The 27,717-nt window shown below is 33.6% G+C and overlaps 2 protein-coding genes across 4 annotated transcripts in view; both read right to left on the bottom strand.

Annotated features, from left to right (window-relative positions):
* LOC111640365 (protein PFC0760c-like) overlaps positions 1-5,025 on the bottom strand; it is a 40,444-nt gene extending 35,419 nt beyond the window's left edge. For both annotated transcript variants that reach the window (XM_023386380.1, XM_023386381.1), the window contains exon 1: positions 4,892-5,025. In XM_023386380.1, coding sequence (XP_023242148.1) covers positions 4,892-4,941 — 50 coding nt within the window. In that variant the 5' untranslated portion in view covers positions 4,942-5,025. The remainder of the gene's footprint in view (positions 1-4,891) is intronic.
* A 6,149-nt stretch (positions 5,026-11,174) lies between these two features.
* On the bottom strand, positions 11,175-21,775 carry LOC111640366. Of its 2 annotated transcripts, none has more exons than XM_023386383.1 (4): positions 21,625-21,775; positions 17,754-18,433; positions 15,729-17,156; positions 11,175-13,901 (listed from the first exon to the last, which is right to left on the bottom strand). In XM_023386383.1, exons 2-4 carry the CDS (start codon positions 18,418-18,420, stop codon positions 11,431-11,433), a joined length of 4,566 nt encoding a protein of 1,521 aa, XP_023242151.1. In that variant the 5' UTR covers positions 18,421-18,433; positions 21,625-21,775; the 3' UTR covers positions 11,175-11,430. The 2 variants fall into 2 exon arrangements, with proteins under 2 accessions (XP_023242151.1, XP_023242150.1); XM_023386382.1 differs by having other exon boundaries at positions 21,628-21,775.
* Between the last annotated feature and the right edge of the window lie 5,942 nt (positions 21,776-27,717).

The raw sequence follows: 27,717 nt of genomic DNA, 5'->3' as shown, positions 1-27,717 counted from the left end.
TTAAAATATTATTTCTGTATCAAGAAAATCTGTATTTAAATACATCGGCTTGCTTTTTTTCAACATAGTGTAAATTTTTAAAGGTATACAGTATATGACTACATGATTAACAAAGCAAATAGATTGTATAAGATTATTATTCATGAAACTACTTTTACCCAGCTATTTAAGTAGCTAGAAAAACACAGTTTGAGATTAGAATAAAGTAGAAATATAGTAATCAAACACGTGACCATTTAAACCATCAGTGGCACACTTTAAAATAGATGAGGACCAGAAATTGATAAGCATGTTATCAACAGGACAGAACTAATATACAGTATTTACTCGTATATAAGACAAAGTGAGACTTTAATAATTTAAAGATCGAAATAAAGAAAATTAGACTTATTAATACAATTCTAATTTTATTTCATTTAATCACAAGTAAAATATCAAATTAATGTAAATGAACACATTGTCCCGCAAAAATTACTGGCATTTTAAACTTTAAGGAAAAATCCTGTAAAATCGACAACATAATTTGTTCATGTAAAGCTAGACAATTGGGCACCTTTTTTGCCAATTCTTTACTGTTGAATTCACTCTCCATCAATTACGCTTATGAGTTTTCCAAATTCTGATTTCTGAATAATCATCTGTTTTCACGTGGGAATGGATTAAAACTTATATCATGCACCCGTATAATTTTGTAATTTCAATCTGAAATTCAATTCAAAAACTGTTTTTCCTATTGCTATTCATCTTTACTACTGACAATATACAAGAACGATTCAAATGACCCAAATAAAATACTTATGTTTTTAAATACAAGAGGGTAAGTATCAGGTAAAAAATGCAAATATACACAATTCACAAAAATTATCTGCAAAAACACACAAAATTTTTCGCTCGCACATATAGGACAGCCTAGGAATTTGAAGCTGTGATAAATGAATAAAAACCTATCTTATATGCAAGTAAATATGGTATTTAGAACTTAAGAAAAGCTAATGTTATATTTATGTTATTTTAATAATGGAAATAAAAAAGAAGAATCAAATTATTATATTCAAAGTTTAATATTTATTTTGTAATGAGCATAAAACAAAATAATAATATATTATCATGTTATTTTTAATGAGAGCATTACAATCTCTCAAATTCAACTCAGATTCAAAGAATAAATATATCAAATGAAGAAAATCTCATGATACCATTCTTCTAGTCATCACACAAATTAATTAGATGCTAATTTTATCTAATAGTGAAAAGGCATAAGCTATTTTAATTTCTTCAGTGTTACTACATAACAGATCAAATTGAAATTATTAGTTTCTGGATTAAAGGTAATTTTGATTTTTCTGCATGGATAGACATATATGTCTAATATGAAGTATATCATGAATGAAATGTATGAAATCTTTTGGTTCCATCCATACTACTCGGTATAATATTCAAGCTTTTTATCTACTGAGGTGATAGGTTTACATGTAGTTTTATATAGCTGTCCCCCTGCCAACAACTGTTTATAATATTTCCTATTTTAAAAATTTTCTCATTAAATGGTGATTGATGTTAAAATTAAAATTTTAACTTTAACATAAATCATCACCTAACAAAAAAATTTTTTAAATTGGAATGTTATCTGTTATAAGACGAGTCTGAATTTTCTTTTCAATAGGATATAACAACTTAATCCTTAAACCATAAATTTTCATTCAATCTTTTCCTGTCCATGTGCAGCTTTCAAAGAAACTGGTAAATTTTACATAACCCTAAAGGCCTAAACATCCAAAATATAAACAGTTAAAGAATTTTGTCAAACAAGTTTTCAAGTAATTTAATATTTTAAAATAATTTACAGTAATACCTTGACTTACGCTACCCCGACTTACACGAACCCGGAGTTACGCAATTTTCAAAACTCATCGATTCGTCTTTTGTTTGAGTGCACGCAACTCTTGATTACTCACTCTCCCCACACTATTGTTCAGCTTACATGTTCGGACGTGTCGTGCGAAATCGACACATAGCTACAATTTATTTTGTGTTATTTATTTCTGTGTTTGTTATATCTATAGAGACTTGAGAGACTCTATGTGGTGATTTCTTGTAACCATGAACAAATCAAAAGACGAGATAAGATTAATGAGAACATTTATTAGCTTACATACATCCGACTTGGATTTTACATAAATTGAGAAATTATACCCCGACTTACGCGAATTCGACTTACGCTGTTATCGCGCGGTCCCACCTATCGCGTAAGTTCGGGTATTACTGTATAATAATAAATTGTTTTGTAATTAACTATTACACAATAAGTACAATGACAAGTGTTCACAATGCTATAGTTTATCCAAGGAAATCATCATCAGATCTGCATTCTAAATTCATCAATATATTTCAGAAATAAAGTAAAAGCAAGCTAAAACCGATTTAAATTCTGTTAAACATGAAAACAATTTTTTCATGTTTAACAGAATGTTTTCTTTGGACATACATAAAAAAACTGCTTATATAAGTAACAGGAATAATCTTATTACTAATTAATAATTAATGTGACAGCTATGCTTATTTTAGTTTGCACAATTTCTCAAATTGGTACCACTAAAGATAAATAAAAACATTAATCTGGTTCAAATTTCAGTCTATTTCTATCTTTAGTTTTCAGATTTATATGCAATAAAAATGCTTTTTCACATATGGTATGCCCTATTGCAGGGGTTGGCAACCTATGGCACATGGGACGATTTTCAGTGGCACTCTGAATAGAAATGCAGTAAAAATTATATTTTTGTGGTGGCGTGGAGGACAAAAAAAGGATGACAAAGAAGTAACCATAAATTAAACAGGATATTTATTCAACTACAGCTACGTAGTCCTTCGTACACCTGGTTCGTTTACACTAAACACTTGATCCCAAACTATAGTACGCGCACAAGTTCGAATCCGTCCGACAAAATTCTATGTTTTCACAAGCAGAAGACACGTGCTCGCGACAATAAAAAATTATGGTTTGAGATACTACAACTAACTTAAATCTACCTTAATCTAGCTTATATGCTAAGGAAGAAGGGTGAAGAAATTAAGAGATATGAAGAGAAGAGATAAGTATAAAGGACAGATTTTGTGGGGGTACCCGGGTAAACTTGGGAGTCTCCGATCTTCTCTATATCGGTACTTGAATCAATTTCCTTCCTCTTGTTTCCGTCTCTTGAGAATTCGAGAGCGTTTTTGAAGTCTTAATCTGGGTGTCCTTCTAATTTTCGTCCATTCGCAGACCACTTCCAAGCCTTCTCTTTTACTTTGTCCCATTAGGCGACAAACCTCTAGCTTGCTCTTTCCTACGTCTGCACACCTCGGACACTGACCCCAAAAGTGTCTTGTTCATTTTTCTGATGGCCTCAGGGCTTCTTAATGTCCCCTTTTGTCTTCTCCCTTTGTCCTTGGACAAAGGTCCCCCACCCATAGAAAAAGAATAGGTTAGAAAGTTTTAGAAACATGTTAAAGACAAAGGAATTTAGGAGAAATAAAACTTACATCTACCCCTATTTACAAAGACATGGCATACCGCCACATTTTAATTATTAATTACATATTTAAACGGAAACCATAATTCAGTGGAGGCCATGGTACAGTAAAAACGAATCTCTTATCTGTATATTTATACTACAATGCATGCGTTTACATCCATATCACCATCTCCGTGTTGTGCATGCACTTCATGTGTAAGAACATAATTCAATTAACAAATTAACTTCAAAACTGTATATTTTTAAGTCCATTATAACCGGATCAATTTCGATAATACTGTACATATAACAAAATTGGTAGAATCATATTGGCACCCAGTATAAATTAGGTTCGACACTACACCGCTGAAAGATTACCGACCCCTGCTCTATCATATATGGCATGTAGTTGTAAATGGCTACAGGACAGTTGCTTTGTCTGTCAATGATGAATATCCATTTATTAAAGAAATTCAAAAATTAATTTCTCCATTATCATTGATTTTTAATTATTAACTTGGAATTTACTTTAATAACATAAGCAACAAGTTAGTCAATAGAACTAAAAACAAAGTAATTGAAGTCACTTTCAAAAATCTATTGATATCATAAAGTCTAAAAAAATGAAAGTTGGGTTAAAAAACTTGAATTGCTTAAGTATAAGCTCTTTTAAATTGAAAAACTACTGATTTAAAATTACATTTGGTATTCATTATAGATTTTTTGTTTTGCATATTCTTGAAAGTATTTCATTTAACCCAAGAGGAACCCCATACCACAGATTGGGAAATACTACCCTAAGCAGAACTAAGTATAATTCTTAAATTCAAATATTGATATATAAATTATAGTATATATGTTCAAATACATAGAAATTCAGTAATATCTTTGTTCCTTTAATTTCCTAGACTTCATTCTTAAACTATAATTTTAAAAGTTTAAAACTTTTACAGTGACAAAAATATATATAGTTCTTATTTTATTTACATAGAAAATGGACCTTGTTACTTATTTAAACAAATACAATAATTACAGATAATATAAACAAATTAGATAGACGTTACTTTTGGGTTTTATATACATAAATATACACACATAGTGACAGACTTTCCAGGCCCTAGGTACAGAAGATTGAGGCCCTTCTGTACACTTTTACGTCATAAACCAACGTCTAAGTATAGCTACCCAAGAATTATTTAAAAACTGATACACAATTGCAACAGTACAACTGATTTTCGAATTTACAAACACCCATACGCGGGGCTTCCGCTTCACGTGCCTAATGGAAGATCCGACATTATACATACACATGTAAGTAAACAAGTAACTTCTATCTTTCAATTCTTAATTACAAAATTGTAACACTTATTTATAACTGCAAGTAATCTAAATACCTGTCATTTTCTTTGTCAGGAAGGATAATATTCAGACAATTTTCGTTCATCTTAGCAAATTAATACCGCTTAACAAACATTCCCCTAAAAAGAAAGAAAACGTTAGATTTGAATTTTCCGCTCTACAGCGCCACCTAAGAATTTTACTTTCATTGTATGATTTTTTTTTTCTTTTGTAAAAATAAATATTATAACACTATTTTGTAATATTGAAATATTTATCACGCGTTTTAAATTAAGAATTAATATATTACGATACATCGATAATTTTGTTTATTTCTAGCTCTTGTCTGAATAAATTTCATCTTAAATCTACGAGAAAAATATTTCTTCTGCAAAAGAAATCAAATAAAAATTAAAAGAAAAAGAAAAAATTGTTAAATCTATACTTTTTAAAAAATTTTTAGCTCTTTCCGCCCTATGAGTACTTTTATCGAGGCCTTTTTTTAGAACCCTAGAACCGTGGGCTGCGCTCGACCATCCGGCCGTCTAAATCTTTACGTAAAGACACAGAACCGTAGTCAAAACTCGTTTTCCGTAGTTTGCTTAATAGGCTTATTAAATATTTACATGCAAATAAAATATATATTTATAGTTTTCGGACAAAATACTGTCATTTTCACAATTTCAATGCACTATACAGGGGTCGGCAACTTAAGGCACGCGGGACGATTTTCAGTGACACTCTGATTAAATAGAAATTAACAAAAATTATATTTTAATTATTTATTTTTGAAGTCCGTTTGAATTTTGATACTATATATAAAAAACTTGGTAGAATTATGTCGTCACCCGAAATAACACTATAACTTAGGTTCGGCACAACACCGCTGTAAGATTGCAGACCCCTGCACTATACTATAAATCAGTGCCGGCCCGAGGCAAGTTTTAGGATGGAGCGAGATCCTATTTTGGCGCCCCCCGAAAATATCGAAAAGTGAAAAAAAAATTTTCCTTTATATTTTTTTTACCACTGAGGCGCCTCCTAGGACTTAGCGCCTGGAGCGTCTGCTCCGTTCGCCCTATGGTAGGGTCGGCTCTGCTATAAATTAAGTTATACAGGGTTTGTCCAATAAATATCGAGTTTGATTTTTTCCTGCAGCAGCGTTAAATTGAACAAATCTGCTACTGAGACTTTGGATATGATCCGTGAGGCTTACAATGACGAAGCCATGTCCAAAACGCGTGTTTTTGAGTGGCATAAAGATGCCCGGTAGACGTCGAAGAACAACGTGCTGGACGTCCGACAACGACCTAAGCCGAAGAAAATGTGGCCAAAGAGTGAAAAATTGAGGATTAGGATTCGCCGCGTCCGATAAAAGATCGCCGATACCTGGATGCTCCATCACGACAATGCTCCCAGTCACACATTGCTAATTGTGAGGGAGACACTGGCCAAACACAACGTGTCAACATTGCCCCAACCACTTTACAGTCCAGATGTGGCTCCCCGATTTCTTTTTGTTCCTTCGTATCAAAAGAGCCTGAAAGGACATCGTTTCGGGACGATTGAGGCGGTCCAAGCGGTTTCGACGGGGTGCCTGAACAGCCTTGCGGTTGCCGCCTTCCAGGAGGCGTATGAACATTGGAAAAAGCGTTGGCAGTGGTGTATTGATGCAGGAGATCATATTTTGAAGATTATTAGCTCACTGTACAGTACATATATCTTCAATAATTTTCATTTTTGACTTTTCCTCCCTGTGGTCAGTAAGTGGCAGGGCCGGATCATCGCATAGACAAATGAGACAAATGTCTAGGGCCCGGTTTTTAGAAGGGCCCGATCAAACTGTCTATTTTGAAAAGATTTGTAAATAAAATAGTTTACTTTTCTGTTGGACAACAGTATATAATAAACAATAAACAAAAATATATTGCTTTTTATATGGTTATTGTGAATTCTAAAATCTAAAGAAAATGTACGTGGGTTGTTCAAAAAGTTCCCTAACTTTTTGAATAGCGCGCCTCCAGTTTGTTATTTTTTAATCCGCTTGGAGGCGTTGTGTTCGCGGAAACTCCCCGAGTAGTCTCCTTCAACCCGTTTGTTGATATCTTGTTTTGGTGATTAGCTACGGCCGTTTATGTGAAGTGGTGTTTGTAGGGTTCGGCGAAAATTCTGATCCGCGGAAATCAGCTCTTTGAAAGAACAGCATTGTTCTGTGAAATTCTGTGTGAAACTCGGAAAATCCTTCACGGAAACTTTCCACGGGTGGGTGAAACAGCCCCCGCACCAAAACAGCTCGACAAGTTCGCTCAAATGTTAAGGTGATGTTGACTGTTTTTTCGATGCAAAGGAGGTTGTACTGTACATCACGAATACCTACCTACAGGCCAGACAGTCAATACGGAGTACTACCTGGTGTTATGAAACGTCTAAAGCCTGGTACTCACATGCGGCAACGAACGACGGAAACAGTTGCCGTTCCGTCGTCTTTCCGTGTCGCGTGTACTCACATGCGGAAATTACCCTACAATTGAAACGCGCCATCTGCCAGCCGTAAATATAAACAAGCTACTACAGTAGGTAGGCCACAAGGTCTTAGATTATCTAAGACCTTGGGTAGGCCACGTGCCAGTAGTCGAAAATGGCGTCTATCGGGATTGCTTTGTTATATCAATTAAACTTTTTAAGTTTGCCTTCGATATTATCGCAAATAAAAAAAACCTCAAAAACGAATAATTTGGATAGGAAAAATATTCTAAATCGTCGAAAGTTAGGAATATCGAATACTTTCGTCGCCGAATTACGCTTACTCCATTCCCAATACTTTACGCAGTAAGTAAGTCTATTTGACATTAACGTTTAAATCGGATAGTAATATAGAGTATAAATGAAATATATTAGCGTATTAGGGTGCAAATAAAGCTTTTTAGCTTGCCGACCGCCATAGTTCAAATGCTATCGTCCCACGTGATCTTTATGACGACATTACTAAACGGTCTTCCTATTGGTCTAATTTAAACCGTGCCGCTTTCCGTCGCGGCAAAAGTCGAAAATTTTCAACTTCGTATTCCGTCGACGTCGACGGCAAAAGTGACGTCATTTTGCCGGTCCGTCGACCGTTTCCGTCGTTCGTTGCCGCATGTGGGTACCAGGCTTAAGAGACAAAATCAGGCGAGAACGGCCCGAACTTTGGAGGAGCGGCAAGTTGTTTTTTCACCACGACAACGCATCGGCTCATTTGTCCCTCAGAACACGAGTTTTTGGAGAAAAACAAGACCGCTGTGCTTCCCCACCCACCCTACTCACCTGACCTCACTCTTTTCGTGTTCTCCAACAAACTAAAAAACACGATCAAATAAAAAAAGATTTGCCACCATTCCAGAGATAGAAAAAAAAACGACGGAGGAGCTTATGAGCATTCCGGAAAAAGCGTTCCAAGATGGTTCAAAAAGTGGAAACACCGTTGAAATAAGTGTATATGTTACGGAGGAGACTACTTTGAAGGGGACCCTGACAAATAAATTGTATGTGTAGTATTTTTTTTTTTTTTTGTAATAAATAAAGTTCGGGAACTTTTTGAACAACCCTCGTATTCTTATGTTTCTTCTTATTGAAAGTAAAACTCCCAANCCTATTTGTCTAATTTTTACCGTGCCGCTTTCCGTCGCGGCAAAAGTCGAAAATTTTCAACTTCGTATTCCGTCGACGTCGACGGCAAAAGTGACGTCATTTTGCCGGTCCGTCGACCGTTTCCGTCGTTCGTTGCCGCATGTGGGTACCAGGCTTAAGGGTGCGACTATGCATACGAGAGCGAGCGAATTTTCCGAGTGAGCGAGAATATGTGGCGAGACGCGATAAATATGAAAACTTGTCAGATATGTGCGAGAACCAGAAATTCGCTCTTGCCAGCGTTATTTCTCGCTTCTCGTTTGTGCATGGATATTCTTTGCGAAAACTAAATCGCTCGCAACCTCTCGCTCGCTCTAAATTCGCGTCTGCATAGTCGCACCCTAAGAGACAAAATCAGGCGAGAACGGCCCGAACTTTGGAGGAGCGGCAAGTTGTTTTTTCACCACGACAACGCACCGGCTCATTTGTCCCTCAGAACACGAGTTTTTGGACAAAAACAAGACCGCTGTGCTTCCACACCCACCCTACTCACCTGACCTGGCCCCATGCGACTTTTTCGTGTTCTCCAACAAACTAAAAAACACGCTCAAATAAAAAAAGATTTGCCACCATTCCAGAGATAAAAAAAAACGACGGAGGAGCTTATGAGCATTCCGGAAAAAGCGTTCCAAGATGGTTCAAAAAGTGGAAACACCGTAAAAAAGTGGAAATAAGTGTATATGTTACGGAGGAGACTACTTTGAAGGGGACCCTGACAAATAAATTGTATGTGTAGTATTTTTTTTTTGTAATAAATAAAGTTCGGAAACTTTTTGAACAACCCTCGTATTCTTATGTTTCTTCTTATTGAAAGTAAAACTCCCAATAATCTAGAATATTCTTTATAGCGATAAGAATAATATTAACTATATGTATTCTTAAATCCTGTGAAATATTGTTAAATAATTTTGCTTTTATTTTTTATAAAGCAGCTGCAGTGTCCGTATGAAATTTAATAGAAATAATAGTAACAAGATTTATTAATTGAAAGAGCCGGGAGGGGACCCGGAAGAAGAAAATGTCTAGGGCCCCAAAGTGGGTTAATCCGGCCCTGCTCTGGAGGCATATTTACTTAATAACCAAAATGGCGTCGAACGGATGAAGGTGAATGAGGGTTGTTATTCGAAGTCAGACACTTTCTGAAAGTGTAAAATTATACATTTCAAAAAACTTTGAGGAAATTGTCGAGATATAGCAATTAATTCGTCGTAATTGTGGTTGTTTGGCTAATTCACCAGATTGTTTAATCGGAAGTTTAACATTGTGCTCAAAATGTATCGATCGGTAACCCATATCAATGACGTCTGTTACCGATATCGCTTCTCTCACGGGTTAGTATTTCCGAACAATCCTAAGTAAACATAAAAAGAACGTCTCTCATTAGTTTCGACGTCTTTACATGTATCTTCGATGATTGGCTGATTTTTGCAAGACGGTGTCGTTCCGTAGAAAAGTAGAATTAAATTAACGTCCCGTCTAATAGGCCGAAAAAAAAACTGAAGAAACAATACTTTAAAAGATTTCATATAAATGAAAGTAGTGCAATACAGTAATATNTCCGTATGAAATATAATAGAAATAATAGTAACAAGATTTATTAATTGAAAGAGCCGGGAGGGAACCCGGAAGAAGAAAATGTCTAGGGCCCCAAAGTGGGTTAATCCGGCCCTGCTCTGGAGGCATATTTACTTAATAACCAAAATGGCGTCGAACGGATGAAGGTGAATGAGGGTTGTTATTCGAAGTCAGACACTTTCTGAAAGTGTAAAATTATACATTTCAAAAAACTTTGAGGAAATTGTCGAGATATAGCAATTAATTCGTCGTAATTGTGGTTGTTTGGCTAATTCACCAGATTGTTTAATCGGAAGTTTAACATTGTGCTCAAAATGTATCGATCGGTAACCCATATCAATGACGTCTGTTACCGATATCGCTTCTCTCACGGGTTAGTATTTCCGAACAATCCTAAGTAAACATAAAAAGAACGTCTCTCATTAGTTTCGACGTCTTTACATGTATCTTCGATGATTGGCTGATTTTTGCAAGACGGTGTCGTTCCGTAGAAAAGTAGAATTAAATTAACGTCCCGTCTAATAGGCCGAAAAAAAAACTGAAGAAACAATACTTTAAAAGATTTCATATAAATGAAAGTAGTGCAATACAGTAATATCGTGTGAGATAAAAGATTACCAGGAGTGTTAACGATTTTATCCGCTCGGCCATTAGGTCTTTCGGCTGGCCCCCTCGTAAAGTAAGGACGGAGATGTTGTGGTTCTTTATTCGGTGTATTCGTCTTCGTTGGCTAACTATTATCAACTATATACTTCACACCTTTTAGTATCTTCGGGCGGAAAGAATAAAAAAGTAATGATATCTATTTCGATACGTCACAATCGTCATAATGTCGTCACTGATACATCAAAATAAGTACCGATGACGTCATTAGCGTCGTGCATAGAAAAACTGTGATATCATTTATTTCCTATCTTAAATTTCTTATCAAATTGTGCCGAGAAAGTTAAGCGACTCGTTACCGGATTTCTTAATGTAGACATATTAATTTTTAATATAAATGAATGTAGGTAGCCTATACAACTCACGTAAGTATGTTTTCTTTCGTAATCTGCTTCTATAAATCTGTATTGCATAAAAAGTAAGACCTCATAAACATTTGTTTATTTAATTTTATTACCACCTACAATATAAAATATCTACGACTCAATTTTAGAACTTTATGGACAAAATACATTTGTTAAATTCACATTGAAAACATAACTTGAAAGAAAATTAAACATGGATTTTATAATAATTATGAAAAAGTAATAACAAAATATAGGACTATATAACAAAGAAATTAGTCGAACCATTTCGACTTGTAAAATATGTCGTGTGTAAAAAGTTATTTAGTTTTTAACTGGATTTTGAACTACGGTAGAAATTTCTGGTTCTTTAATCGAGGAATAATTTGCATATCTCTGACATCATGGTGGTTCAAAAGCCAACATAAATACCTTTCTGAGCCTAAACCCCATCCGCTCGTTTTTAAAGGTTTTACTTGTCTCATATTTATGTACCACCTGTACGATTCTTCCGAAACTTGATGATGTGTCAAGGCATCTTTCACTTCTTTAGCGGTTTCGTGTCGCTCTCCGAGACCCAGTGATTCTCCGATTCCAATAAGGAGATCTGCTGCTTTAGCCTTACGGAAATTTGTCCCTTCAACATAAGCTTGATAGAAAGGAACACTCAAATGATCCATCTCTGTTAACCAAACGATGCCATGATATTTATTTATCAAAACCTGTTCGCCTTTTCTTGTCAATTTCCTCCCTAACTCCGGTCTTGTTTCTTCCACAAATTCAAAACAATCGGTGGAAGGCAATTCTTTCAGTGCTTCGTCTAAAGTGATTCTTGGAAAACATTTTTTAATTTCATATCTTTTCAACATATCTTCAATATGAGCAATGCTTCCTGATAATTTGAGGATTATTTCTTTATTTTTGTTAAACATGTTTTTAGTGATGTAATAAATATATTGTTCAGCTATACAAATAGCATCGTCCATAGAACCACATAGTTCGCATTCGATATGATAAAATTGATTGAGATGACTGTTATCTGGGTTTTCTCCACGAAAACTTGGCGAGATATAATAAGTTCCTGGAAGATTATCTTGCAATCTAAGAAAATATTCTAAACAAAACTGCATTGAATCAGCCAAATAAACATTTTGATTCATTAAATTTATATTCACAGGATCTGAATCAGACCCTAATCCCATGGGTGACGATATTGTATCCGTAGTCATTGGAGTAAGAGCATAATAATAGTTATTATATTGATGAAAAAAACTAACAGTTGAATGATAAAGTGTATTCTGGAGTTTAAAAATTGCTGAATACCAAGGATGAGTAATTGCGGTAATAGAGTGCTGCTCCGGATTTTTCCATGAGGCTGGAGCAACTATCGAAATAATTTTTTTGTAAACTACATTCAAATCATCATTATGTGCTTTTGGACCATCCTGAGATGATACATGCCCCGAATAATTGACTTCAAACTCTTTTGTTTTCGATTTTTCTGTTTCTTTCTCTCCATTTAATAAAGGAATCAGTTTTACGTGAGCGTAATCTATTTCACATCCTTCAAATATCATAGCACATGACTTAATTTCCAGAGCCTTCATCAATAAATTAGAAACTTTGTGAGTTGCTACCATTAATTTTTCAAAATCCGGTTTATCTAATGCAAAAATATTACTGTCCAAATGTTTTCTTGGAACTAAAACTGTGAAACCAGGTGTATTTGGAAATGGAGTTAGGAAAGCAACGTGATCTTCATCTTCCCATACTCTCCACTGGGCTTTCTCGTCACCTCTTACAATTTTTGCAAAAAGATTGTCGTCGTTTGCATCTCCATAAAATTTAAAATTTAATTCCTGCGAATCTAATTTATTTCTTATTTTATTTTGAATTTTGTTCAGTTCGTCATCAGAAGCTCTAGGTCCATTTTTAGAAGTACAGTAACCTGGATAGCAAGAATTAAACTCTGGTTCTGAACAGATACATGGTTTCCAGGCATCGGAGAGACCGTGAAGCGGAATTAGAAGAATTTTTGTTGACTGACCATCCTGTGGTTCCGCAATCAATGCACACCGTTGTACACCGAGTCGATCACAAAGAAGATTAGATACATGTTGAATATCCAACATTATTTTAACAAATTCGTGTATTGGAAGTGCAAAAATATCATAAACGAATTCAGATTTTGCCCGTAGTATAGTAACACCAGTAGTACAGGGAGAAGAGTGTAGATAAGCAACAATACGATCATTTTCAAAGATAATCCATTCATGCGCATCAGTATTTTTACTTCTGACTTTAACATCAAACTTATCTCCATTATAAGATGCTGCAAACATAACTTTGGCATTACTTTCTACGCTGACATTTCCTTTTGAGTCAACGCCTATAACTCCACCATAGGAACTTTGCAGTTCATCTTGAATAACTACTTGAGAAGCATCTTGTAAAGAAAAATTCATATACTTGCAAAGCATGGCAATTTTATTAGCAATGGATTTTCTGAGAAAAGTTTCTCCATCTCCAGTGCACGCCAGCGCAATATTTTGATCTGCATACACTCCGGCTCCAACAATTGCAGTATCTCCTATTCTACCTTTTAATTTGTTAACTATTCCTCCAGTCGAAGAAGCAGCTGCCAAATTGCCATCTGCATCCTTTGCAACAGCTCCAACTGTCTGAGGATGATTTACAGAGAAACTCTGCAATTTCGATTTAATCATCATTAGTTGTTTGTATCTAATATCAGTATCGAAATAATTATTTTTCACTTGACATATATTGTTATCAATACAAATGGATTTGTCCAGTGTACCTATTTAAAAGGGAAAAAATACATATTAACATTTAAATATTTAATTTAATTTATAAATTACATTATTTGTTTCGTTTATTGATTAATTTTCTAATTAAAATAACAAAAATTTTTGGCAATTGTTTGTTATCTGAACAATAAATGCTATGTTGTCTATACTGTACATGAAATGTATAAACAACCAACAATTATTTATTGTAACATGATCACAATGTCGAGCTGCAACTTTTTAATCATGTTTTTAATTAATTTAATTTAAAATACAAAGGCAAGCCATTAATAGTTTGAGGTGGAGGGAATTCGCCACCTCAAACTAGTAGTGGCTTGCCCCTGTATCTCATACTTTTCCGTTAGAAATGGAGTTGTGCCAGTCATCTAACTCCTTTTGAAGGAATATTTTTAAATTGAAATAATGCAACTCCCAGTTTGCATCGGAAGTTCATATATATACTGTATATAGTTAATCTGGGCCTCGTGCCTATAAGCTTTTCATATCTGGTCTCGTCTTTAACTATCCAACTCTGTTCTTGAAATTAAGGAAAGACAGACAGAAGGACAACAGTGGGAATTTACAAGTTTTTCAAATTGCAACCCAACAAATAGATATAAATATTTATTTTATGAAAATTTTCTTGCATAAAAATAGATAAAACAGAATATGATGATAGTTATACTGAGAATAAATAAATAGAAATATGAAAAACAAACAATTACACGTTTGCCTTTCTATCGTATTTGAGTTTAAATATTCTATCATCATCTAAATTGAGAATTAATCGATAATTAAAAATGCATACAGGCAAAATATCATTATTTTTATTAACCGGAAACAATTTTTAAATATAAACACACAAACAAATATGCGTGAAATTTTTGTGAGGAAAAAATTACAGAAACAGTTAATAGAAAAAATTACAGATTAAAAGAGAAAAAATTAATAATAATTACACAGTTTTTAGTACCCTATTTTAAACACCAGAAAGAAAACATACAATTAAGGAAAGGAAAAAAACAAGGGTGAAAGGAAGTGGAGCTGTAAAATGCACTTTGGAACTGAAGATGATTAAATGCGGAAAATGTAATTCTAGTGGAGAAATGCAAACAAATGCAGAATAATTATTATTCTGCATCTGTTTGTTGTATGGTAAAAACCTTGACGGCTGTTTTAAAAAATGGATAAGATCATCATCAAAAAGTGTAAGTGGAATTCTTATCTATGTGTATTCATTTGTGTAAAAAGATGTACAGTTACTGACAACTTGTATAGGGGCTGATGAGGAACAAGAAGGTTCGAAATGCATTCTCCAGATAATATAAACCAATAAATGTTGATTTTCTAATCGGGCAATATTTCCTATTCTGTGTTTAATAAGTCTGGTATCGCAACGGATGTTGATGGGCGTAAACTAGCAGACCTAAAGCAAATAGAAGTAACAGGAAAGAAAATGTATAATTAAATAATTTCAATTAAGCATGACAGTAAAAGGCTTCATATAATCCAAAACTTCATGATATATTAAGAGTATGGAAACTTCTATTTTAAAATTTCAAGAACGCCGCATAGGATTATGCTGTATAGGACAAAATATTGTATATAAAGTAATCAGAAATACATATTAATATAGTTCAATATAAAAATTTGCAGCACTTTCATGAAAAGATTACTTAAATTGACTTAAAATTTAATTTAATTTAAAATAAAGAAAGTAATTTTAAAAATAATATATTAATAGTATACAGTATACGTCTATAAGTCATAAAATATCTCTTAAATACAAATTTCATAAAGTAATAAAAAATATATTAATTAAAAAAATAGGAATTTACCTGAAATTAAAGCATGAGATGACTTTTCCATAATAAGTCTAGCAGCTTTTATAGGATTTTTTATGTCAGTAATACATGCAACAGAACCAGAATTTTGGGATTTTCCATCTATTATCGAAGCTTCCAATTCGTGAGCACCATCATAATTATAAACAGCACCTCGTCCAGCATTAAATAAAAAGCAGTTTTCTAATGCTGCGACTGCAGCTTCTACCGCATCTACACTACTTTTGCCGTTATTAAGCATGCTGACACCAACAACTACAGCTATTCGAAGAGAAAATTTTATAACTTCTATAACGTCTTGTTGAAGTAATAACTCTTCTCCGGCTCCTCCGTGAACAGCGATAGAAAATTTCTTTTTGGGAATTATATCAAAAGGATTATTTGATCTGAACAAGTATAAAGCATTCATTTGAGATGCAATCGCAGCACGGGATGCAATATTCAACATTAAATGTAATGATTTTTGGAAGTTTTCTTTCAGGGTATTTAGTTTTTCGACAAATATTCCAGTAGCAGACATAATAATTATTATTCTGTCTCTTTTTCCCACATAACCAACTACAATTTGATCCGAAGCATATACATTACCAACTCCACATTCGACTTCTTCTAATAATTCAGAGCCAGTAAGGTATATATGCGGTTTTGCAAATTTTTCTAGACACGAAGTCAATCCATTGCCGTCTTCTTTCAACATTTTTCTGATTTGAGCTATATGAGGGCCAATTCCTTTGCCATTTTTGGTAAATTTGACCATTTTCCTGTGCTCCTCTAAAGCAGCAACGAACTGAATTAAAACATTAGTATTATCCTCGTTATTTAACATATAATTCAATAATTTATTTGAATTTATCGTTATCGAATAAGTCGGATCGCTTCGTCCGTGTTTAAAGTGACGAACGTGCGTTGGAGTGACCATAAGATATTTTAAATTGCCAAAAGTTTTGAGTATAGCCAATTGCAATGAATAATTAATCCATGGAAAGTAAATTCGCTCTTCTCTAAGTATTTTAAAGATATCCGGATACGAGCGATATTCGAATGTACTCATTGAATGATTATATTGAAGAGGTACTTTAGAAATATTTTCTCGGATTTTAAAATCGATTATGTTGACAGTACGTTGTTTGAATACAGTTCTATCGATTATAAGTGTTTCACAAATGGTATGCAATAATTTTGCCATCATGGCGACTATCAATCCATCCACTGCAGAATGTTCAAATAACAAGCCATATTTGCCGTTTTTAAAGACTATAACGTTTAAAATTTTATCGTAATATCTCATACAACTAATTTCTTCGTCTCCTCCAAGTCTTATATAATCCATGGCATTTTGCATTCCGTCTGGCATGTCGATCTCTTCGACAGCTACAGTCACTATAGCTCTCTCCATAATGTCCAACGATTTTTGTGAATCGCCTTAAAATAAAATAAATAATTTACAAAAAACTAAAGTAACTATAAATCTATTTTCATTTTAAACTATTTTATATGAACTCGTTATTTTCTAAAGTATTTTACATCGATACTTTGAGAGTTGATGTTGTTGTATTCGTGTCAATTTTCATATATGGGCAGGCCCGTCTTTAGGTGTGGGCCTACCGGGCCTAGGACCAGGGATCTCCAGACATTGAGAGCCTCCTAACATTCGAGACCCCGAAAATACACAAAATTGAATAGAGCAACAAATAATAAAAATTATTATAAACAGTAATCAATCAAAAGTAACAATATGAAACACGTTTTTCTGTCAACTTAAATTAAGAAATGAAATTAGAATCAACTTTAGTTAGCAGAAAAAGCTAATTGAAAAAATATATGAACATTAACCCTCCATTACGAATTCCTTAAGGAGGCCTCCAAGCTTTTCTTGGCCCTGGGCCTCGCACGTACCAAAGGCGGGCCTGGATATGAGTGTATTTTATGTAAGTAATCTGATGATTTTTTTAAGTTTTAAAAGTGTAAAATATAATGCAATTACCGTAAAATAGATTTTATTTTAAAAAATATAGTTACCTTCTAAAAGACGAGTTCGTATATCGCTCCATACGTTTCGATCATAAGCTGTGTAATTGCAGATTTCTTGATAAAATGGGCCATCGTATAACGAAATACTAATAATTTGATCATAAATATCTTGAATCGAGACTAATTCTCCGTCATCAGTTAAAATATCAATTTGAAATGCAGAACCTTTGTATAAAAGAACAGCGTGCCTACTACCTTTATAAACTTTTATATTGTCCGTGTCTCGGAGAGGAATTCTAACAGTCGAAAAAATTTCTGATTGTTGAGTATCTTCCAAATCATTGCCTTGAAGTTGCTTAATAAATTCATTTGTGTTCAACATAATCTTGCCTACCGACCACAGCAAAGCAGCCGAATGAGAAAATTGATCTGTATGCAATGTGGACGATTTCATAATTATAGGCAAGGCTGTAGATACGGGTATTGGATAACGAAGTGAGAGTAGCTGATGCCTAAATATTTCTGTGGCCCAGTTGTCTTTGTTTTCGATTTCTTTTTTAAACGCTTCGTCATATTTCTTCAGTTTCCCTTTCTTTTCTCGAAGATTATTTGAAAATTTTTCAAATTCTTCCCGATTTAAAACGAGTTTTAAAACTCTTTTTATCTCCTCGATTGTATGATCCAATTCGGGTAGAGGATATTTTAACAGAGTCATTTCTTAAGAACCTAGAAAATAATTGACTTTATAAAATATCTAAGAAAACATCACTGAACATTAAAATGCCCAATGTTGTTACTTTAAATAAAATAAAGCAAAACTTAGTTAATGTACAATTATAGGCTACTTACAAATTGAAATTGTTTTTCCCTTACAAACACCATTTTTTTTAAATTTAAAAGATTTACGATAATAGTGTATATTAAATTAATGAAAAAATAAATAAATACAATAAATAAATATCAATAAAAATAACATAAATAAAAAAATAGTAAACAAGGCTAAGTATAACTATTCTTTCTTTTTTTCTTTCTTCTTCTTCGATGGTGTTTATATGGAGATTTTAGCTCAATGTAGGCTCTTTCTCCGAGTAGACTTGTGTATGATCGCTAGGCGACCGATTAGCCGGCTGTATCGAACAGCCATACGTACGCGTGGGAAATAAATGCCTTCCGGGAGGACTTTTATGGGGAACTGGCCTCCTATTCAGTCGTTATAGGCAAGGAGAAAACCCGGAAAACTCCAAGCAGCCAGCCTGTCCGACCGTGGCGCGAACCCACGACGAACCTCCCAATCTTTAGTGTCTGGTTACCACTACAATGAGCGGCAACGGAGACCACTCGTCCACTGGTGGGGGCAAGTATAACTATTACAAGCTTTAAGGGTTTTTAAGTCCCATGCTTTTTTCTATCATATACTTCCACACTGTTGGAAGGGCATTAGCATCCTTGGCATTTAGGCAACGGTTTTTCATTTTACTTTTATATATTTCCATCTTTTCCATTCCCAACGCAATGGATAGAGAATGGACCGTTTTAATGACTTTCGCTTCATCCCATTTTACAATCGCTCCTTCTGTCTGTGCCATAATCGCTAATATTGTATTGTTGTGCCCTTTATCAACGTTGTATCTGTGTTCTCGCAGACATACCGCCAGGATTCTTCTGCTTACGCTCACATGTAAGATCGCCGACCTGGTGGAGATTGGAGACTTAAAATCCCTCTTCTCGGACACCAATGTAAGGACGCCAATTTGGGGGAGAAAGAGTTTTAATTCCCTACCGTCGGGATGGTCTAAGGTCTACTCGCATGTGGGTGGCGGTTTTGAGAAGGCAGCAAAAGACAAGTGTTTCAAAATAAACCGTTTATTCTTGTCGAAAATGCTTACATTAATTTAGCAATAGTCCTTAAGTTCAGAACTTTAGGTTGTCTTCGAGAGTTGTTTTCGGTTTCGGTCTGATCCTACGTTTAGGGCGCGAGAAAGGTTGGCTAGAGATGGTCTATTCGACACCTTCCTTTAGACTCTGATCGCGTTTAATCGGTGACGATGACACCCACGCTCATTTTGATAATGTTTCAAGTATCGTTTCGCTTTCTAAACTGCATCTTAAATTTTTAATATTTTAAATTTTCTTTTTCTATATTTTAAATTTTTGTTTTTGTTTATATCTAAATTCTCTTCCATTTTTACGCTGTCTTTATCATTCCTTAATAAGCTATAGACATTGGGCGCTCTTTTATAGACCATTTTTGAGTTTTTATAAGTAACCAATTCACTCATCACTCCTCCTATATGTTTATTGTATGTGAATTTGTTAATTGCATTTACTTTAGTAACTTTTTTGCCTTTATGTTCTCTGTAACTTTTGACCGGGCATTCAATTGTGGCGGTTTTGTAGTCTAAATTTGTTGCAATTCTTTTAATTCTACTAATTTCCTTGAGACGATCCTGAACGTGCGACCTGTCGAACTGCATAATAAAATTCAATTCGGCCCAAAACACGCCATGCGTAAAGTAAGCGAGCGCCCTTTGGACGTCAAAACAGGACACTCGGAAAGTCCAGATCTGAAGACGTCTTTCGTAAATAAAATAGAGAACAATTTTAAAATGTACAGATATACATTAAGTGAAATTATAATCATCGTTTTCAAAGCGTTAGAAGTCAAAATTGAAAGAACACTTGAAATAAATGTTAAAAAAAACTTCAGAAGAATGAACTTTCCGAGTTATGTAGGGGAACTCTGGGCGGAAAGGGAAAAACGATTTACATATAAAGAGAGATGAGGGAATTGGTTCGTTCCCTGTCCTACACTCAGACTGCGACAACACGTCAGTGTGAATACTTGGTTACCGAGATTCGCTTTATCGTTGACCAATAAAACCTTGCGTCGTGATTTTTTCATGAAATTACAAGTGTATCAACATTAAATAATAAAAATATATGGTATATTTTATAATTTAACCAAATTTATATAGTCTAGTTTATTAAAGATTTGTTTGTTTGTATTTTTAGAATGAAATAACGCAAAAAGCAAACAAACTTTTTTCTCCACTTGATTTTTAGAAGCATACCATGTATACTTTGGGGCACAACGGGTGGGCACATTGGGACGGTTTCCCGTAAAGGAAAAGTAAAAAGAAAAGGTAAAGGAAAAAGAAAAAAAAAACAAAGTCTAGTAAAAAAGAACAAGGGGACGATTACTCGGAAGAAGATGATGATACGACTTGCCTTTACTGCATCGAGTCTTACTCACAGTCGATTGAGGGTTGGTGTTTATGTGTCGCATGTAAAAAAATGGGCTCATATGTCTTGTGCGCGTTTTGACAGCGACGATGACGATTCCGTGCTGGTTTGCGAGTTTTGTAAGCAACAAAACTAATATTTTTTTTCTAATATTTGAGCACTAATCTCATACCCCATTCTGCTCCGAGTGCGGGGCGGAACGGGATATGGACAAGCTTTTTTTTAATGATTTATTTTTCATACAAAATGATTGATTTTTTTTAATCTAATTTAAATAATTATGTGCCAAATATAATAAATAAAGGATATAATGTAATATTTTTGTATTTTTCTTTTATTTTTGACATAATTTTAACTTCTTTGTTAGCTATCCCATCCCGCCCCTGTTTCCCTAATTATCTTAAACTGGGAGAAAAACATTTATCTACGTTTATGATTTAAAAAAATATATTATTATTATAAAAAATTATTTATATTAATTGTAAAAATAATTCAAATTTCTCTTATTATTAATATGATTGTATCTATATCTTATAAACTTTCCATATATACGGTATGCATAATTTAATAAATGTTAAGTTAATAATAATTTAAAATATTATATTTATATAAATGTTATATATAAAATTATATAGTAATCAGAACTAAATAGAACGAATAAATTAATTAATTTACCTTTTTTTTTTTATTTCTTTTTCGACTGCTAAATGCAAATATTTAATGTGGAGAATATAACTTATAGCACACTTTTTATTTTCTGATTAGTTTCAAGACGCACACACGTGTATATATTCCTATATCTGTGTATGTAGACCTATATATATACATAGAATACTTGTAAATCTTATTGTATAATACGTCATACATTAAACTACGCTTGTTATTGGTCAGAAACAGTTTCTCTATTCAACGTTACAACTTTTACTTTCATTTTCTAATCAGAGGTTTCACGAATTCTATTTCGGTTTTATCATTTAAAAGAAAAAAAAATGATTTTGAAATTTTGTATAAAAATTTAAACATTTACTTTAGTTTTATCGAATTAATTTGAAATTAAATATACTAATATAATATTAATTTCATGCAAATGACATTAAAGAAATTAGTTTATAATACTGTATTTATTTCGTCAAAAACTGTAATATAAACATCTTTATTGGATGTTTATAGTACAGTTTTTGGCAGTACATACTTTTATACTTAAAAATTTATATTTTTATTCATTCTCTTGTGAATATAACACAAGAGAAATCGTGTTTTTTTTTTAAATTAATATTTGCAAAAGAAAAGTTTTTAATCAAATTTTATTAGAAATTTGAAATTGCGGGGTCCCTCTGAGGCCCGAAAAATCGTTGTCTGAGTCGGAAAATCAGTATTTACTGTATTATTAAATTAATAAATACAGTACTGACTTGCTCGTAATAATCAGTATTTATTAATATATTAAGTAATTATTTTAAAAAAATGATATAAAATTATTTCTCATAATACATAAATAAATGACATTTATATTTATAATTTATATTTAGGATAATTCGCCGAAACTTTCTTCCTGTTACGTGAATTGAAGGAAACGATGTTAATGATCTCGGAAGAACGTTCTTCCTATTTCGTAATAGATGCATTTCGGCAGTTGCTTCCTAAATATAGGAAAATAAAATTTTATCTTTACTTCCAATTTAAAAAAAAAAATTAAAAATACAACTAGTAGACACATTTTAATTTAAGTTAAAAAAGTTTTTATACTAAATTTCAAAATAAATTTTATTATAAGCTTCAAATAGAACCGGATACGATAATTATAATGGAGTAATTTGCTTATTGTGACAGTCACAATACCGGATTTCGAGTTTTAGAATAGGGTTTCTTAAAATTGTTATATAAAAATTACGGTTGATTCCGCTTAATCGGGCCGTCCGTTAATTGGGGTAGACGTTTATTTGGTCCAAAACGCAGAGAACAGAAACAAATCGATGTACAATAATACCCCGAACTTACGCGATAGGTGGGACCGCGCGATAACAGCGTAAGTCGAATTCGCGTAAGTCGGGGTATAATTTCTCAATGTGTGTAAAATCCAAGTCGGATGTATGTAAGCTAATAAATGTTCTCGTTAATCTTATCTCGTCTTTTGATTCGTTCATTGTTACAAGAAATCGCCACATAGAGTCTCTCGAGTCTCCGTAGATATAACAAACACAGAAATAAATAACACTAAATAAATTATAGATATGTGTCGATTCCGCGCGATACGTCCGAACATGTAAGTTGAACAATAGTGTGGAGGGAATGAGTAATCAAGAGTTGCCTGGTGCTCAAAGAAACGACGAATCGACGAGATTTGAAAATCGCGTAACTCCGGGTTCGCGTAAGTCGGGGTAGCGTAAGTCGAGGTATTTAATAGAAATTTGTGCCGCTTATTTGGGGCAGTGACGATCGTAATTGAATGGCAAACTATGAACGGTGTGACTCTATTGCGTCGCCATTAAGTTCGTTATCAGAAATTGCGTATAATAAAGTAGAATTTTAGTAACTTTTAGTAACTTTTAAGCCTAGCAAATTCTTCTCGAATTTGCTAGGCTTAAAAGTTAATAAAAGTTAAGGTTTGAACAGAAACAAAGTAATTTTGGTGTTTGCTTGATCAGGTACGTTTACGCAAGACAGTTTGAACCCCATCTGGAAAAGCAACTAAGTAAACAAATCAACTCATTTCATACGTAACGCATCGTACCATTGATTTGCTTACGTAGCCTCTTGCCACTTAGACGTATTCCTAGTGAAGAACAATCATGGTTATCAAATTGATCTACTTACAGCCACGATCTGTATGGAATAAAGCATATAGCATAAAGGTACAGCAGTTTGGGCTATCGAAAACTTAAAAATGCTATATCTTTTACGATTTACTTTTTTTTTACAAGCCTATAGGCTATTTGGCGGTATATTAGACTGATAAAATTTGTAAGTTTATTTAATATCATTTATTTAAAAATTTGAACGTAATTACACTAAGCCTCCTGGAAAGTGGTAGTATGTTCTCTCATCGTTCTTGCTCACATTTACTTCCAGTGTTTTTCAAAGATTGTAAAATAATTGTTTGGTTGCTGTTTAAGTTATGGCAACGCAACACTTGAACGATGCCTTCCGGGAGGTCTTTTTAAAGGAAACTGGCCCCTATTTAGGCCTTACAGACATGGAGAAAACCCGGAACACTCCACGCGTCCGAGGCGCGAACCCACAACCGAACTCCCAGTGTTCAGAGAATGAAGACCGGTTGGCCATTGGTGAACCGATTGTAAAATAACGTGAACCGAGGGGGTAGAGCGCCGAGCTTTTCCCCACTTATCGGCTTTTTTGTCAGGGATGGTCTATGCCGTAATCGAGTGGGAGGGTTAGCGAGGTCGTGACAAAGTGACGGTCGTACTCAAGGATGACACATAATTAAATATAAGAATAACATATTTAATAAACTATAAAATTATACAAAGCAAATGCAAAATCGAAAGGCTACAAAAATGGGAATAGTCAAAAATAATTCTAAGTCGCGACAATGATTGATCCGTTCTTGGCGAAAGACCATCTAAGTTCTGGACCTTTATCGGTCCCAATATCTTTCAAGTTAAGTAAATCTTAATCTACCCTATAACCGAGAGAGAGATATCGCTAGCAGTCTCACCTCTACACGTTTTTTTCATGAGAGAAAGGCCGTATGGTGCTCTCTCTCTCTCTCTCTCTCTCTCTCTCTTTTTTCCTATTATAATAAGTGCACCACTCCTATGGGTGTATAACATTAAGGATACATAAATCAAAATACATGATACAATGTAAACGTAAAATTAGTATTCGGCTTTTAGTGAAAACTAAAATGTAAAACTAGATATTAGAAATTATAAATAGTCTTTTCTTCTATGTTTTTGAACATAATTGTGAAAAGCATCAAACAGTGGCTTCTGAACAAGCTTATCGCGTGAGCATGACCACCTGAAACCAAGCGTAAAAATTTCTAATTTCAGAATAAGTATATGTTGATTGTAAATTGAACAATGATAGATCATATGGTCGACGGTGTCTAGTTTTCTGTAGAGCAGAAGCAAAAGCAGTTTCTGCCCGGTTATACATCGCCAGGTAGCTTCTAAAATTATCATGATCATTAAGTAGCAGTAGCAAATGTTAAATTTCTAATTGGTGATAAGAACCTGCATTCAACACTAGGAAAATAAAGTCTTGTTATTCTACCAGTTTTACTGCTCAACCATTATTAATTTTATGACGTTGATTAATGATGATAATAATAATAATAATAATAAAAAGATTGTTAATAATTAAAAAATAAAGTTTTTAAAATAAATTGTTCATTCGAATTCATTAAATTTTTATATTTTTAAATTTGTTCACATAAAGTCTTTTATAAATAATATTGATAGTATATATTAATTAACTAATTAATAATTATATATTTTGGACCTAAGATTTTTAGGGTTTCATAAAAAAATATTTTTTGTTAAAATCTTTCTATAAAATATTACATAAGATAGGGAAGAGGAGGGAGATCAAAGAAACTTACGATTTCTTACACGGGTGGGTGGGGGTCTAGAATGGCCAAAATCGCCTTTACGTAATTTATGGACGGCCCCCAAACTCTGACCTTAGTCACCTCCAGCAATTAATTCAGTTGGTTTGACAGCTGTTATCAAATTTATGAGGTAGAATGAGTAATCATAACAGATAGAGAAGTAATAAATTTAAAGAAATGTTCGATTTCTGACAATTAACATAAACAACTCCCGGAGACAAATCGAACATAGACGGAATTGCATCAGAATTTCTCCCGATAGTTCCCCTCCGGGACGTGTATAAAAAGGGATCGCACCCCTCGCGCCTCGGGGCGATTGTCTAAGAGAAGACTCCAGGCCAGAAACGATTCGAATCCCTGCTCCGCACTCCGAAGGATTTCTCCGAACATAATCGCCACGGCCAAAGAGGTAATCCCTTAGAAAAATTTAATATTTTATCACGTCACGCGAGTTGGCTTTAGTACAACGAGCGTTCTTAATAGAAATGGCCAAATTGAAGCCAAATTCAAAACTTCACCACTCAACGAGACCTAAAAATGAAAATAAGATTATTACGTAAGACGACATCTATTACCCCCTTACTCCTGAGTAAGAAGAATCGTAAGAAATCCTTGACCCCCATCCACCCCAAAATACCTTACGTAATTTATAGACGGCCCCTTGTCTTACAACCTTAGTAATAATTATTCCTTACATGGTCATTCTAATCGGCTTTATCGTTCACGAAATCTGATGAAATAGAAAGTGTGTGGGTTTGTACGGTTCGGAGTCCCTTTGTCAGCGACCTTTATGTTACCCTCTATCGTGTAACAAATTTAGGTTCTTGTTAATTGGCTAGTTATTTGTATTGATCTTAACAATAGATCTTAATATAGGTGGAAATGAGTAATTCCCGATAGCGAGGGGAGAACCTTATCTGTCGTCCGAATTGTATTTGGAAGTTTAAAAGGTTACTTATCGAAGTGACGCAGAAAATTGAAGGGTCGAAAGGTCTAATTACGATCCAATTTCCCCTTTCTGGTAAGAAAGGGGAAATTGAAGGAAGAAGGGAAATAATGACTGAAAAAAAGTATTGAAGCTTTAAAATTCACAGAGCTTAAATCCTCACAATAAACATCGTCTTTAATTAATTTATTTTTTAGTAAGTATCTTTTTATTTTATATACTATTAAACTTTTTTTTATTAGACTGTTGTGGAAAGTGTTTTTTTTTCTTTTCAGTATATCGGGATAACGTCCGCATATTTGAGCGGATGATCTATTCCCGGATGTTCTATTAAGCAGAATTAACTGCAGCAATTTAAAGTAATAACATGAATCTGTTTAAAAATATCTTTCATAACTTCATTAAATATTAAAAAATTCAATTAATAATTTGCAATTATCAATTCATATATTATAAATCAAACAATTATACAAAAGTGATATTAATTTATTCCTGATAATACATATAATGCAATAATGAAATAAATATGGTGATAAAATTAAATATGCATGATAATATGAAATAATAAAAATAATGAAAAATTTGTAGATTTCACACGTCTGCAAAAAAAATTTTTTTTTCAGCTGCATGGGATATTTTTGCTGAATTATGTTTTAAAGATCGCAGATTCTAAAAATGACTTCGGTAACATCCCATCACGTATAGGTTTTTTTGCAAAATAAAAACAAATATTTGATAAAAACTCTTATTTATTACAATGAACTAAATATATTATATTTTCTTACAATTAATCAAAAAATTGTTTTTGATATTTATACACAATTTTAGGTCTACTCTTCTTTCTTATGACACCTTTTCTTCTTCTCTTTGATGCTTCTCCGAACTCGTTTCAGATTTCCTTCTCTGGTTTCTCGATTGAGCATCCAACAGTAGTCAGCTAACATATTGACATCCCATTTTCCTTGGTAACGTCTCTCGATAACACGGACATCCTGGTGAAATCTTTCACCCTGTTCTTCACTGTAGGCTCCCAAGTTTTCGGGAAAATAGTCAATATGAGAGTGTAAGAAATGAACTTTTAAGTTCATCTTGCATCCTTGAGCTTCATACGCTGCCGGCATACGTTGTACAATGGTTTTGTAGTCAGGGTCCTTAGTATTCCTCATCATCCATAACTTTATCACTTATAAGAATAGTAAAGTTTTAGTAAAGTAATACCAGATATTCACCATATTGTATATCAAACACTT

Source organism: Centruroides sculpturatus, unplaced genomic scaffold, assembly GCF_000671375.1.
Source record: "Centruroides sculpturatus isolate CEXI.00-Female unplaced genomic scaffold, Cexi_2.0 scaffold1261, whole genome shotgun sequence".
Lineage (NCBI taxonomy): Eukaryota > Metazoa > Arthropoda > Arachnida > Scorpiones > Buthidae > Centruroides > Centruroides sculpturatus.
This window is presented reverse-complemented; position numbering and strand designations above follow the sequence as displayed.

What these genes read in the sequence shown, in the direction of transcription:
- LOC111640366 (XM_023386383.1), bottom strand. Translation starts at nt 18,420, where the DNA reads ATGACTCTGTTAAAATATCCTCTACCCGAATTGGATCATACAATCGAG. An exon ending in ACGAACTCGTCTTTTAGAAG is followed by an intron (nt 17,157 to 17,753) that starts GTAACTATATTT and finishes TTTTATTTTAAG; the next exon opens with GCGATTCACAAAAATCGTTG. An exon ending in ATCTCATGCTTTAATTTCAG is followed by an intron (nt 13,902 to 15,728) that starts GTAAATTCCTAT and finishes CCTTTTAAATAG; the next exon opens with GTACACTGGACAAATCCATT.